The sequence below is a fragment of the Callithrix jacchus genome, chromosome 21 (assembly GCF_049354715.1).
Source record: "Callithrix jacchus isolate 240 chromosome 21, calJac240_pri, whole genome shotgun sequence".
Taxonomy (NCBI): domain Eukaryota; kingdom Metazoa; phylum Chordata; class Mammalia; order Primates; family Cebidae; genus Callithrix; species Callithrix jacchus.
In genome coordinates this window covers 25,999,080-26,015,439 of record NC_133522.1, presented here as the reverse complement: position 1 = coordinate 26,015,439, position 16,360 = coordinate 25,999,080, and the positions used below count along the sequence as shown (strand labels likewise).

The 16,360-nt window shown below is 34.0% G+C and overlaps 1 protein-coding gene across 1 annotated transcript in view; it reads right to left on the bottom strand.

Moving 5' to 3' along the window:
- LOC144580641 (uncharacterized) overlaps positions 1-16,360 on the bottom strand; it is a 72,945-nt gene that overhangs the window by 42,386 nt on the left and 14,199 nt on the right. Inside the window, exon 2 of the mRNA XM_078358531.1 lies at positions 15,184-15,290. Coding sequence (XP_078214657.1) covers positions 15,184-15,271 — 88 coding nt within the window. The 5' untranslated portion in view covers positions 15,272-15,290. The remainder of the gene's footprint in view (positions 1-15,183; positions 15,291-16,360) is intronic.

Below are 16,360 nucleotides of genomic sequence, written 5' to 3'. Positions count from 1 at the left end.
CATTTCTATGTGAGACTTCACCAGAAACAACACCTTTAACATTTATTTTTCTACTAGCATTTTGTCCTCGATGATATATGTATTCTTGAAGATGACAGAAGCTTTCTCTACAAATTTATTCACTGCCTTTTTACAGTTTTTACCAGTGTCTCCTTATTCAAATTTCTATTAACAGTCTCTTTGAGGCAACCTAGGCTTTTAAATCTTACAACTCAAAACTTCTCCAGCCTTTACCCATTACTGAATTCCAAGGCCATTTGCATAGTATTAGGTATTTGTTTTAGCAGCACCCCACTTCCTGGTACCAAAATCAGTATTAGTTATGGGGCTCCACAGAAACTATAAGCAATAGATACATAGATTTAGATTTAAATATGGATATAGATAGATATAAAGTAACTTATTTTAAGAAATTGGCTCACACAATTGTGGGGGCTGACAAGTCTGAAATCTTTAGGGCAGGCTGGCAGACTGGCAACTCGGGCAGTAGTTGATATAGTCTTTAAGCAGTATATTTTTCCTCTCAGGGAGAACGGGATTTTTACTTGTAGGATCCTCAAATGATTGAATGAATCCTACTCATATCATCAGAGTAAGCTCTTTTGGTTGAAGTCAACAGATTGTATATGTTAACCACATCTTTAAAATACTTCCACAAATTATTGTTTGTTTAAATAACTGGGTAAAATAATCTGGCAAATTAATATAAGGTTAATGATTACACAAAATATATAACTTTTACTCTTTCTAATATACATATTAAAGTGTATTGTAAAAGTATTGCATATTTGAATACGTTGTTTTAGATAAACGCATTTTCACATGACACCTATATTGAGGCAAAAAAAAAGTCTTCGAACATTGAAGTTAATACAATATTATCACGATTGTTTCTAACATTAAAGTTGTGTAAAATATCATATTGTTTTGGCACCTAGACTTTGTCCTCAATTTACAATGGTTTGACTCACAACGTTTCAGCTTCACAATGCTTGCAAAGTGATAAGCCTTCAGTATAAAGTGATCTGATATTCTAGGAATGCTGGGTAGTGGTAGTAAGCCACAGCTCCCGGTCAGCCCCACAGTAATATTCTACAGCGTACTGTGTTATCAGATGATTTTGCCAGCTGTAGAGTAATGTAAGTATTCTGAGTACATTCATGATAGGCTAGGCTATACTTTGGTGTTCAGTGGGTTAGGAACATTATGTGCATTTTAAACTTAAAACATTTTCAACTTATGATGAATTAATCAAGATGCAATTCCATTGTAAATCAACAAGCATCTTATATATGTAGATTAACGTATGTGAAGTTTGAACTAAATTCAGCCTAAGAACTTTAGTGCATTTGTCATTAACTTTGTTGTTGTTGTTGTTTGATAGCTGTTTGCTATAGCAATTTTTATTTGAGGATTCTTGCTAGCCCTAAGGTATTTCAGTTATTCTGGATACAAAATGGATTCATGAGAAGCTTCAGTTTTATAACAAATATTGAAAGAGAAATAGTTGTTTCATAAATACTTAATACATGTATTCTAACTAGTCTCTATGTATGTTCCCTGACATAAAATTCAATCATTTCCAGAATGCATCAAAAATTACGGAAGTTTCTTTTTTTTTAATTTAGCTATAACTGGGAAGACACTAGGAAAGAGAAAGGTATTCACTAACCACAGCCTCTCATTTTGCAGATTTAAGAACACTCATTATTTTATTTAATATGTATTCACGGGCAAATATTGCTTATGAAAATAAAGTTTAGTGTGATTAAGTTTATGTATATGTTTCAAATGACATATATCATTTGAAGCATTTTGCAAAGTGCAAATAAGGAAACAATAAATGGATTTCCTTTTGACCTTGTTACTTTTCCAATTACTGTACCTGAATTGGTCATCCAAAGAGTAAATGTTAATAGTTTTGCAGGTCAGGTACCTTCATGCATTACATAAACTGCTTACTGCTTGGCAAATAAAATAGATGAGATATGCAAGGAGAATTTCTAGAAGCATGGCTAAATAGAGATATTATAGCAGCACTATTGTTGCATTTTCAATCACATGATGGTTAAATAAACATAATAAATAAGCATAACAAATCACTAGACCTCTGGATGAATATCAAATAATCCTTATAATTATGTTTGTTTCTTATGAGTGGCTCTGATGGTATTATAATGCTTACATCAATATTTTGCTATTAATAAGTTTTATGTATTTATGTGGTCTCCTCATCAAAGAAACTAACACATTCATAAATAACAAACATTTATTAAATTCCTATGAAAGTCCTCAAGATGTTATTAACTCTTATATGTATATAGAAAGAAAGGATAAGTGAGGAGACAATATACCACTATGGTTGTCTCTAAGAAAATAAAGAAAATAGAAAATATCTGACTCCACTGATAAGTCTACTCCACTTACAATGTATCATTCTGGTCACATTAACTCATTATCTTACCTCAATTTTCCCACTGCAATCTGGGAATAATAATAATATTATTTTTTAAAGGATAATAATGAAATAATTCAGATGATAAAAGTGAAACAATAGTTTAGCTTGGAATAAAATAAATAATAATTAGATACTAGCTTCTAAATTTCAACATTCACAGAATTTATCTTTTTAAAAGGTATTTTTAAAAACATCTTCAAATTTCTTCAAACTCATGTTTTCATTGTTTTCCTACTTGCCAATACTATTCATAGTGCTTGCTAAGGGTAAGCCAACACTCATAAGTATTTCAGGGAACTTTAAATAAGAGTCTTAAATAAAGTCTACTTATTTTGACCATCCTATTTTTATCTGGGCTCCTGTCCACTACTTTCTGGATGCCCATTAAACTATTCCTCTGCACTAAGGAAAAGGAGTCATCAACTGAGATTAGATACTCTCCTTTTCTCCACTATCATGTCAAGACCTTATTCTTCTACCACGTATATTTAAATTATCTTATAAATGATGCATGCTTTCAGAGAATCTATTTCCTTTCTACCTACATCTGATACTGGACCCCTATCAGAGGTCTCAAATGATGTGACCACTTTAGAATCTTTTGACTTACTCTTACTCCAATGATCATTCTAAGTCATTTCAATATTCATGTATGCAGCCCATTCAATTTGATGAATTGAATACTCAAATAAGAGTAAATAAGTATTATAAAAAATACAAAGTAAGGGAATTAGTATATTAGGCAGGATGAAAACTAGAAGAAAAAAATAATTATTTTTTAAAAGAGGGAATTTAATGTAGGGGATTGAAAACACAACTGGTGGAAAGAATGAGAGTCTAAACAGAAGACTGTAAAGAAACCAAGAGTTTTTATAGCAGCAAGGCCATAGGGATAAAAGGAGCCAGGAGAATTATCACAGCCGATGAGCCCAGTTTACTCAGCATATTTGTTCCCATGTATGGCTGTAACAAATTATGGAAAACTTATTGGCTTAATACAACAAACATTTATTCTTTTATAATTTTGGAGTCAGAACTGTAAAATAACTCAATTAAGTTTCATTAGATCTAAATCAAGGTTATGGCAGTGCCATATTCCTTCCAGGGATTCTAAAAGAAAATTTATATTCTTGCCTTTTCCAGTTTCTAGAGCTACATTCTTTGGCTGGCACTTCCTTCCTCCATCTTCAAAACCTAAACAGGCATCTTGCTTCAGTTATCATATTGCCTCCCTCTTCTATGGAAAAATGTCCCTTCTGCCTCTCTACTACAAGGACACTTGTAATTTAGGGCCTGTCCAAATAACTGAATATTATCTCTTCATCGCAAGGTGACATTTACAGGTTCCAGGAATTAAAAGCTTTATTATTTGGGTAGACATTTTTCATTCTACCATGGTCTTCCCTCTAGTGTCCAAAAATTAGTGTTTATTCCACATTCAAAATCCCAATATTCACCCCATCCCAATATCACCAAATATCTTAACCTATTACAGTATCATTCAAGTCCAAAATCTTATGTAAATGTGATTAGCTCAATAGTCCTAATTCTCATTATCTAAGTCATCTGTCCTAGAGCAAAATCATTTTTCCATTTGTGGATCCAGGAAACTAGAAAGCAAATAACATGCCCCTAAATTACAATGGAGAAACAAGCATAAGATAACAATTATAGACATTCTCATTAAAAATACAGAAAACTAAAAGATAAAAGGAGACTCCAGTTCTAAGCAATTTTAAAATCCTGTTTAGCAGAGTCCATTAGGTTTCAAGGCCTGGCAACAATCCTCTGTGAATTTTGGCTCCATCTTATAGATCCACAGCTCCATTTTCTGGGTTCCAGGATCTACCCTCTGATCTTGAGACTCTGCTCATGAATCATCCTCCTTTCCCTTGAAAGGGGCACATGTTTACTGCTGAGAAGTTTTATCAGCCTCTTTCCTGCTTATGGAAATTTGGGAGTCTGACACCCTGCCTTCCTTTATTTCTTTCCTTTCTTTATTTTTTTCTGTTCCAACTGGCAGTGTTTCTGCTGACATAACATCTCATGTAACTCATGAATCTCCTGTGTAAGTCATGGGGATTTATTCCATTAAACAGGAGTGTCCTCCCAAGATATTTCCTGAATAATGCCACCTTTACTTCTGGTTTCTCCTAAGGTAGTAGAGAGGATTTGTGAATCATATGCTTAATGTCTTTAAAGATCCTTCTGTGTGAATGAATATTATGATATTTTAATACTGTGAAGCACTATTCAAAAGTTGTTTGGTTATATCATTGAATTTTCCTTCCCAAGTATCCTTTTCAGTTAGTGAATCTCCTAATTTTAGCATCTTTTCAAAGTTGGATAGTATTAGAATTTATTGGGCAAGGGCCGTGGCTTACACTTGTAATCTCAACATTTTGGAAGGCCAAGACAGCAGGTAACCAGAGGTTAGGACTTCAAGACCAGCCTGGACAACATGGCGAAACCCGGTCTCTACTAAAAATAGAAAAACCACTGGGATATGGTAGCATGTTCCTATAATCCAAGCTACTCAGGAGGCTGAGGCAGGAAGGAGGTGGAGGTTTGCAGTGAGCTGAGATAGGACTACTGAACTCCAGCCTGGGCAACAGAGTGAGACTCCATTTAAAAAATAATAAAAATTAATTAATAAAAGAATGTATCAAGTCATCAGGTTTCTTTTTTGTTTAACAGTTCTTTCTTCAATTTATCATTTCCTTTCACAATTTACTATAAGCAGCAAAAATAAGTCAGGCTGCAGCTTCAACATTTTGCTTAGAAATCATGTAAACTAAATATACAAATTTATCACTTACAAGTTCTGTTTTCCACATAACTAGGACAAAAGTCACCTAAGCTCTCTGCCACTCAAGATACTTAACTTGATCATACATGCGGATCTTTTTCTTTAAAACATAACATTCATAGTTCCAGGTTATTATTGGAGGTCATTATTAAGACTTTACACCCAATAAAAGATAAATCCATGGTTGGGTCTGGCTAAAAACTGCTAATATCATTTGGATATTTGTCTCTTCCGAATTTTATGTTGAAATTTGACTTCTAATGTCAGAGGTGGAGTTTAGCGAATGGTGTTTGGGTTGTGGAGGTGGATCCCTTATGAATGGCTTTGTGCCTGGTAATGAGTGAGTTCTTGCTCTATTAGTTTCCACAAGAACTGATTGTTAAAGATGGCTAAAAAGAGTCTGGCACCTCTTACTCCCACCTTTGCTTCCTTCTTCTCACCATGTGATTCTTCCTCCCCTTAGCTATCTGCCAAGAGTGAAAGTTTTCTGTGGGCCTTCCGAGAAGCAGAAGCTTGTGTTGTGTTTCCTGTACAGCCTACTGAACCATGAGCCAAATAAACCATTTTTTCCTAAAAATATTCTACCTCAGGTATTTCTTAATAGCAACACCAAGTGGACTAAGACAGCCACACAGGAAAGTCAATGTCTGCTAGAAAGATTCACTATGATAAAGAGAGAGAAAAACATTAAACGGGCCTCTCTTATTTTTCTAGCCTCCAAAAGTCCTATTGGTCCCTCTCAAGCAACAAAGGGAGCTGAAGCCAGCTAGCCCAGGAATCTGGAAAACAAAGCCTGCAGGGATCAGCTTTCTAGACATAAACTACAGAACAAAAGAGAATCCTAGTGCAAACAATTCCAGAACTGATTCAGGGGCTCAAGTGAGCCAGGCAGTGTTGTCATTTTATTCATAGTGGTCAAGATAAGGTAGCATTTGAGCAAAGGTTTGAAGAAACCAAAGAGGCAAGTCATACAGTTATCTTAAGTAAGAGTATTTTTTTTAGCAGAAGAAACAAAATGTAAATAACTTGAGGAGGAAGTTCTGACGATTTTAAGGGAAATCAAGAGGACGTGTATGGCTGAACTTTCAAAAATAAATAGGGAAAAGAACACAGCAAGATACAGGATTGCCATGTATGTTATAAAGGTTCTGTTTGCTGGTTCCTTTTGTACTGTGTACTACACAATTTATATTCTGCATAACAGCCTTGAGGCCAGATCATAAGGTGTTTATGTATTTATGTAAATTATGTAAAAGCTAGTAGGTATTTTACAAAATTTAGATTTTCTTTTTAATGAATAGGAAGTCCTTGGTAGGTCTTGATCAGAGACGTGACATAATGTGGTATTTATTAGATATACTAAACTGTAGGGTGGAAGCAAAAAAAAAAAAAAAAAAAAACCAGTAAGGGCCCTAATGCAATAACCTAAGTTAAGATCATGGTGATTTCAACTAGTATATATGAAATAAATACTGGCTGTATTGTAGATATATTATTGAAGGCAAAACCAGCATTATTTGCTATGGAGTTGCACATGTAGTATGAAAGTAATGGCAGGAGCTAAGAATCTAAGACAACTTCAAATACTGTCTGGTATTTTAAAAATATAAGATTTTATTTACTGAGGAGAAACTGCGTGAATGCAATTGTCTTTGGAGGACCACCCAAATCTCATGTTAAATTCTCATGTGCTGTGGGAGGGACCCAGTGGGAGGTAACGGAATCATGAGGGTAAGTCTTTCCCATGCTGTTCTCATTACAGTGAATAAGTCTCATGAGAGCTGATAGTTTTAAAAAGAGGAGTTTTCCCTGCACAAGCTGTCTCTTTGCCTACTGCCATCCATGTAAGATGTGACTTGCTTCTCCTTGCCTTCTGCTATGATTGTGAGGCTTTCCTAGCCATGTGGAACTGTAAGACCAATTAAACCTCTTTCTTTTGTAAATTGCCCAGTCTTGAGTATGTCTTTGTCAACAGCATGAAAACTGACTGATAACTCTGTGGAATGGTGAATGTGTCTATAACAATGGCAAGAGTAACGTCAGAGTGTGTAAGTTAGAGGCAAAATAATAAATAACTGAGAGACTTTGGTGAGCAGATAGGTAAAGTGAGGTGAGGGCAAATTAAGATGCAGCTGGACACATGAATCTCAAAAAATATAGTGTTTGTGTATTGCTTTGTTTTACTTATTTAAGTAACGGGATATTTTAAAGCAAAAAAAAGAAAAAACAAAATGCCATTTAATATTAAATTTCTTGTAAAATAAAAAGCAGCCTTTAGCAAAAACATAACAGGAAACATTTTATTACTAGATTATTATCAAATTTAAATTAAGACAGGAGAAGAAATTTTAGGAGATGAGCTGGAGACAATTGAGGACTTTTAGTTTATGGAAAGAGTGGAAGTGTAGAAAATTGACTTTAGTAGTGAAAGCCTCGACATTGGCAAGAGAATAATGGTACAGAAAAGAACAGAGGGAGCAAATCACTTTGTGTTGAGGCAGAATAAAATTGGGATGTCGGCCAGGCACGGTGGCTCACGCCTGTAATCCCAGTGCTTTGGGAGGCCGAGATGGGCAGATTACTAGGTCAGGAGTTTGAGACCAGCCTGGCCAACACAGTGAGACCCTCTCTCTACTAAGTATACAAACAGTTAGCTGGGGAGTTGGGAGGGTGACAGGTGCCTCTAATCCCAGCTACTCGGGAGGCTGAGGCAGGAGAATGGCTTGAGCCCAGGAGGTGGAGGTTGCAGTGAGCAGAGACTGCCTTTTCTTCCTGGTTTTGGCTATCAGCACTTGGCTCCCTTTTAGTTATGCAAATATCTTTAGCAAGTGGTTGCTTCACACCCTGCTTGAATTCCTATTGCTAAAAAAGCTTTTTTTTTCCTCTGCCACATGCAATGCTGCAAATTTTTCCAAATTTTTATACTTTACTTTACTTTTAAATATATATTTCTAATTTGAATTATTTCCTTGCTCCCATGCGTGAGCTTAGGTTGTGAGAAGCAGACAGGCTATCTCTTAATGCTTTGCTATTTAGAAATACCTGCTGCCAGATAACCTAAATTATCACTCTCAAGTTCAAACTTCCCAAATCCTTAGGGCATAAGCAGAATGCAGCCAAGCTTTTTGCTAAGGCAACATGTGTGACCTTTGCTCCAGTGCCCAATAAGCTCTTCATTTCCACCTGAGACTTCAGCAGCATGAACTTAACTGTCCCTATCACTATCAGCATTTTGATCACAACCATTCACATAGTTCCAGAAATTTTCAAACTTCCTTTTATCTTTCTGTCATCTTCTGAGCTCTCCAAACTTCCAACCTCTGCCTGTTTCCCAGTATGAAAGTTGCTTCCATATTTTTTGTTATTTTTATAGCAAGGTCCCTGTGTTCTGTATCAATTTTCTCAATTAGTCCATTCTTGCATTGCTGTAAAGAACTACCTGAGACTGGGTACTATATAAAGGAAAGAGGTTAGTTGGCCCACAGTTATACAAGCTTTAAAGAAAGCATGATGCTGGCATCACCTTGGCTTCTGGGGAGGCCTTGGGAAGCTCACAATCACTGGAAAAGGCAAAGCAAGAGCAAGCACTTAACGTGGCCAACAAAAAGTAGCAAGAGAGAAAGAGTGGAGGGAGGTGCCACACACTTTTAAATGAATAGATCTCATGAGAAATCATTCACTATTACAAGGTCAGTGTCAAGCCATGAAGGATCCGCCCTCATTACCAAACCACCTTCAACCAGACCCCACCTCTAGCATTGGGAGTTAGAATTCAATATGAGATATCACTGAGGCCAAATATCCAAATCAAATCAACTACATAATTCCTGATGTGACTTTTTCCATCCTATATTTCCCACACCATCATCTCTGGTCTTAACTTAAAGGTATAGATAAGGCTCAGGAAGATACGTATTGACATTATATATTTTCTTATGTAGTACATTTTAGAACAAAGGTTAATAACCACAAGGATTATTGTTTTAAAAAGTGCATGTAATAGTCTTCTTTCCTATATTTATGCTGTTGGATATTGTCTTCATCCACAATGCTCAGCTACATTGCCACATGACTTCTTTTGTCCAAAGGGATAGTAATACATGCCATATAAGCAGAGACTTGAAAATAACCTGAACATTGAAGCCTACCCTCTCTTGCTTCTCTAGGAACACTTAGGCCATGATGTGAAACAATCAAGCCTAACTTATTGCATGGTTAGAAACCACAAATTGCAAATCAGGCACCCCAGTTGAGGTCCCTAGACCAACCAGACTGTGAACTACAAGACATATGAAGACAGTTATGCAGATCATGTAGCAAAAAACTGACCTGCTAGCTGACCACAGACACTCATGAAAGAACTCAGTGGAAATAAGACACAGACCATAGCCTAGTCAACCTCCAAAAATCAGAATCTTTCTAAAATGATTGATCTTTTAAGCCACTAACTTTTGGGTAGTTGATTATGCAGCAAAATCCAGCTGATGAAATAAATAATATAGTAAAAAGTATTATAAAAATGGATATATTACAAATAGTTGACTACTATTTACCAATCTATATCTTCCACATCTTAGAAGTAAAACGTATTTAAAAATGGAAAGGAGTCATCATTTTCTGTAAAAATTGTAATGAATTGGGTTATTACTTTCTAACATGATTGCTTTTTGTCTTACAATGCTGTAAATATTTTTGCAAAAGAATATTAAAAAGATAAATAATATTCAAATTATTCTCTTATTTGTACTTCAATATGTCATTATAACAAATGCAATAAAAATGAAATAGCATAAGTTTCTGTTGTGATGATTTTCTTGCTGCTACAAAAGAGCATATGTTCCTTAAAAGTACTTTAAAGGTACTTTAGTACATACATTTAATATTACTTTCCAGAAATGAAATATAGGTCTTCCAGTACTATTCTTAACATTTCTTCAGTGAATGGGAACATATGCTGTTTTGTAACAGCAAGAAAATTATCACAACAGAACCTTACGCTATTTCGTTTTTATTGCATTTGTTATAATGACATATTGAAGTATAAATAAGAAAATAATTTGAATATTATTTATCTCTTTAATATTATTCTTTTGTAAAAATATTTATAGGATTGTAAGACAAATAGCAATCATGTTAGAAAGTAATAAATAACCCAATTCATTATAATTTTTACAGAAAATGATGACTACTTTCCATTTTTCCCCAGAATAAGCAAAAAAAGGTAAGACAGACAACTTGCAGTCAAATAGGTGAGGATTGTTAAATATTCTTTGTTAATTTCAATTTGTTGTTGTAATGTTTTGTTATCATGTTTAACATCACACATCTTTCTAATTCATTTATACAATTTACAACCTGATGTCTTTGAGACAAGATTCTTTATTCCAGGAGGAACAATAGTAAAAGTTCATAGCAAAGTAAACTAGATACATCCTGTTACTGCTCTGCTTCTATTTTAAACTAAGACTTTTTGCTTGTTGAGAAATTATGAAGATTTATGTAAGCCTGTGAGTGAATGCAAAGAAAACCTGAACCTACATATAGAACAATATGAAAGTTTGTATTTTGGAGGTAGAGTTTGAGAGTAAATAGTCACTAGGAAAACATTGTTATTTGTATTTTCTTTATTCAGGGAATTTACCCAGAGAATTGTGATGAAGCTAGTTAATCACTGGACCAAAATCTGTCTTCTACATTACTGTTTCTTTAATTAATATTGATAAGTAATCTAGTGATCATATGGCAGACAACATTCTTGTTAAAAATAAAATCTGATTATCCCTATTCCCATAATGCTGGAATGGCTTTCTCTTGCCTTTGGTGTAAAGATAAATAACCATGATATAGCCATTCCTGATTCTGATCCTTCTTTTTTTCTTACATTCTTTTGGATCCCTTTTCCCCTCATTTTGAGACAAATTGTAATCATTTATTCTTGTTTTCATTATTGTTGTCCTCCTTTCTCTTTAAACATAGCAATAATGGAGTTAATTATTGCTTTTCTTACGTCACTATACCCTTTCTTGTCTTACTCCATGCTCAGAATGCTGTTCCTTTCTTTTCCCAGAAAGTCTATTTATGTAAAAATTTTTAATCAAATATCACCTGTATGGTTTCTTTTTCTAGTTTTTTATTTCCAAAGGTTTTGGGGAACAAGCAGTGTTTGGGTACTTGAGTAAATTCTTTAGTGAATATTTGGGAGATTTCGTGGCAACAGTCCCCCTAGCAGAATACACTGAACAAATTGTGTTTTTTTATCCCTCACCTCCTTCCCACCCTTTTCCCCTGAGCCCCCAAATTCCATCACGTCATTCTTATGCCTTTGCATCCTCATAGCTTAGCTCCCATTTATGAGTGAGAACATAAGATGTTTGGTTTTCCATTCTTGAGTTATTTCACCTAGAATAATAGTCTCCAATCTCATCCAGGTGGCTGCAAATGCCATTAATTCATTCTTTTTATGGCTAAGTACTATTGCTTTGTATATATATATATACCGTAGTTTCTTTATCCACTCACTGATTGATGAGCATTTGAGTGGTTCCACGTTTTTGCAATTGTGAATTGTGCTGTTATAAATGCGCATTTGCAAGTATATTTTATGTATAATGCCTTCTTTTCCTCTAGGTAGATATCCAATAGTGGGATTGCTGGATCAAATGGTAGTTGTACTTTTAGTTCTTCAGGAAACTGCACAGTTTTCCATAGTGGGTGTACTAGTTTACATTCCCACAGCAGTGTAAAAGTGCTCCCTGTTCCATGCATCCATGCCAACACCTATTTTTTTTTTTTTTTGATTATGACCATTCTTGCAGGTGTAAGGTGATATTGCACTGTGGTTTGAATTTGCATTTCCCTGATCACTAGTAATATTGAGCAATTTGTCATATGTTTGTTGGCCATTTGTACATCTTCTTTTGAGAATTGTCAACGCATGTCCTTAGCCTACTTTTTGATGGAACTTTGTTTTTTTTACTAGTCCTTTGCAAGATATATAAATTGTAAAGATTTTCTGTCACTCTGTGGGTTGTCTGTTTACTCTGCTGACTGTTCCTTTTGCTGTGCAAAAGCTCTTTATTTAATTAAGTCCCAGCTATTTATCTTTGTTTTTATTGCATTTTCTTTTGGGTTCTTGATCGTGATATTCTTGTCTAAGCCAATGTCTAGAAGGGTTTTTCCAATGATATCTTCCAGAATTTTTTTGTTTAAGGTCTTAGATTTAAGTCATTGATTACCTTTATTTTTCAATCCAGAACTTAAAAGACATTTTCTAGGCGTCAGGTAGATTTCTAAATGTTTTACAAATATTACACCATGCGATCCTAATAACTAGGTGTTAAAGCCTCTGTTTTCAGAGATCATTAAAGCATGAAGAGATTTGATAGCTTCCCTAAGGTCTCAAACTTAAAAAAAAAACAAAAACTAGAATTAAAATACAGATCACCTTGTTGCTTGCTAAAATCCTTAGGCCGTAATATGAAGAAACATAGCCTTCTGATGACATGGTAAGGAGCCACAGAGTACCAAATGACCCAATCCAGCTGTGCCAATGTCTTAATCACTGTGTGATGCTGTTTCTAGATGGCTTAACAAAGCCTGTTTCAATCATCTACTCACGGATGGTAGATGCCCCTTGTAAATACTTTCAATGCCTTCTGCACCTTTCCTTCATAACTCATCATAATTTGACTTATGTTTACTGTGGTTCTTTCAAAAAATTATCTGGGAATTCTATGAGTGAAGTCACAATCTTCACTAAAAACAGGAATTGAATTATAATTTTAGAAAAAAAAATTTATATTTGTTAATTAACTTTATAATTTTTAATGCATATTTGTTCAAAAGAATATTTACCTCTATTTCTTATTATTATCAATTGATGTGTCTTTCACAGATATCTAACTTACATATACCTTAAAATGTATATACTTGGCCGGCCCTATTATCCAGCATCATCATGCTTTTATTTCTAGTACCATTCCATAAATTTGTAGGGGGAAAAAAAAGTATATTTGGTTGATTTACTATAACAACACACTACTTACATTTGAGATACAGAGACTTGTGATTTGTGTCTTTGATGGATTACTAATTTCAACCTCAAGTATTAAAAATAGGATATTTTTTGCATCTAAAAATTACTTGAAATAATGAGATAAAAACAGGTATTACATCTTAAATTTGTCATATCTACCACTAAAGCACAGAAAAAATGAAAATTTATGCTTGCTATTAGTACATGTACAAATGTTCACAAGAGAGGCAATCTGATCTTAGGACAATTTTTCCAGTAATATTTTATACTTATAGTACATTGAGTTATATTTAAAAGTATAGTGCAGAAAACTTACTTATTAGGATATTTTGTAACTTTATGTTTAAAATAAGTTAACATAATTTTCTTACATTGGGTTCTCATAGTAATACCAAATGTAGTATATTTAGAAAATATTGTATAAAAATTAGAGTAGTTCTCAAAAAGCAAGTAAACTTTCTCATTTTATTCCTCTGCAGTTGAGATAATGTAATGATGTATTTTAAATATTTTGTAACCTTCATATGACAGGTACCCTGCTAATAATTTCAAATTTAAATGTCTTTCATATTTTCCTTGTGTAATTTTTGTGTACAAAACTAACAGCAATATTTAAAGATAATATTTTTAGTTAAATATAAGCATTAGAAGTTTGAGAAATTTCTTTCCATTTCCTACTCAGACATGAATAATATTTCAATAAGTGAAATATTATTCAATAAGTGATCAAAATAAGATAATAAAAATTATATAAACATCTTACTATGAAGGAAATAAGCTAATTTCTAATTTACACTATATTTTTCAACATTGGCAAAAAGAAGAGAATAAAATAACTTAGCAGCATGGAGGCATTATAATGACTTTGCATGATTTAGGAGTTACATTCATTGAATTGTGAAAAGCATAAGTAAAATGTAATTCTAAGCCTTGGGTAAAGGTGGGAGGAAAATAGAATAATTGGTGTGTATGGTGAAGTAGAACAAAAAGAGATGATTGTTTCTTTGAAATTTTAAAGTAATACTAAAGGCCATTTTATTATTCTTCCTCTGGGAAGATAAAGTAAATGTAATCCTTCTTACTCTCTCTGTTTAGTACAGCTAAAAACACTAGAACTTGAAAATAAAAATAAATAAGAAATAATTTAAGAGACACTTAAGAAGACTCTGAAAGGTGGAGAGAAGTTGGACCTGCTAGAGACCAGGATCCAAATGAATGAATGACACAGTGGTAAGTCCCCTAATTTTATTATTTTTGTATTATATATGAAAATTTTGAAAGTGAAAATCAGCAGTCTGGAAACATCAGTGAGAATGGGCAGAGAAATATCCTCCCCACACCACCAAAAGCCTCCTTTTTTGAAGCAAAAGGGGCCAAGAAAAAGGGAGCACGTTAGGAGGGACGACTTTTAGAGAATAACATCTTTACTCAAGCTAAATAACACAGAAAATATCTATGGCCCAGCTCCCATCCTTGAAAACACAATCAAGTGAGGCACCTTCAATTTTACTCCTACCAGGCTATGATAAGACACTTCGACATCATCTTTTGGACAGTGTTGGAAATAAATAACCCATAAGTTAAAGAATAAGTCTTAGATAAAATTTCTAAAAATTACATTGAAGTGCATATAAATGAAAACAAAACATAAATTTTTTTTCTTTCTTATTTTTTTTTTTTTTTTTTTTTTTTTTTTTTGAGACGGAGTTTCACTCTTGTGACCCAGGCTGGAGTGCAATGGCGCGATCTCGGCTCACCACAACCTCTGCCTCCTGGGTTCAGGCAATTCTCCCGCCTCAGCCTCCCGAGTAGCTGGGATTACAGGCACGCGCCACCATGCCCAGCTAATTTTTTGTATTTTTAGTAGAGACAGGGTCTCACCTTGTTGACCAAGATGGTCTCGAGCTCTTGACCTCATGATCCACCCACCTCGGCCTCCCAAAGTGCTGGGATTACAGGCTTGAGCCATCGCGCCCGACCAGATATTTCTTGAATGAAGCCAAAGCAACAAAAAGAGGAAAACATACGAATATATTAGAACAAAAGTATCCAATTCAAAATAAAAGCTCCCATGGCAAGTGCCCAGTAAAGAAAAAGAGTACAATGAATCCAAAGGAAGCATAACTTACTTTATATGTATCTTCTTGTTACTCTATTTTTCTGCACCATGACTATATAAATGCTGATATCCTGGATGTGATACTGCACTATAATTTCAGGATGTTACCATTGATAGATATTTGGTATTCTCTAAGTATTACTTCTTATAACTACATGTTAGCTCTACAATAATCCTAATTTTTAAAATAAAAATAAATATAAAAGAGAGCAAAAACTCCCAGCTACTCAGACGATTATTGTTATTCAATATTGACTTCCATTTTGATGTTGAAATACAATTGATTTGTATTTGAATTGACCACACAGCTGGAAGTGGATCCCAGCAACATAATTTCCATAAAATTAACTATTCTCTTTCTTTTTTATCTTAATTTTTGGGGACATTTAGTTAACTGTCTTGGATTCTGTTTACTTCCTCTGGTCTAATATTTATCAGAGACACATTTCTAAGAAAAGAAAACTTGAATAAATAAATAGAAACTTAGATCATTTCCATATCTAAACAAACAAAAGTCGAATTTGAGTAGCAAAGCAAATTACAAAAGAAATTTCCCACAAAACACTGCCAGTTAATTTTGAATATAAAACCTATACTGTATATAGGTTTTGACCCATATATTTAGTACAATTAGTGAAATGCATTGGAAATATAAACATCAGACTTAGACAAAGAGCTTTGTGACAAGATATGAGGAAGTAAATTGATGGATTAGGTTGTTCTCTGAAAAATGGCAGAATTTTCATTTTATTACCTTTTTGAAAGCTGGTGTAAAAACATGTTAGTATGTATTGTATTATTAGTCCTATATATTTGAATCATAAATATTAACTGGAAAGTTTTTCTTTAAGTCTTATCATCTTTATTATTGATGCAGGATTATTTTGGGAGCCACTTTGCCAGCTGGAGGCCAACACAGCTGGCAACACATTTCCTCAG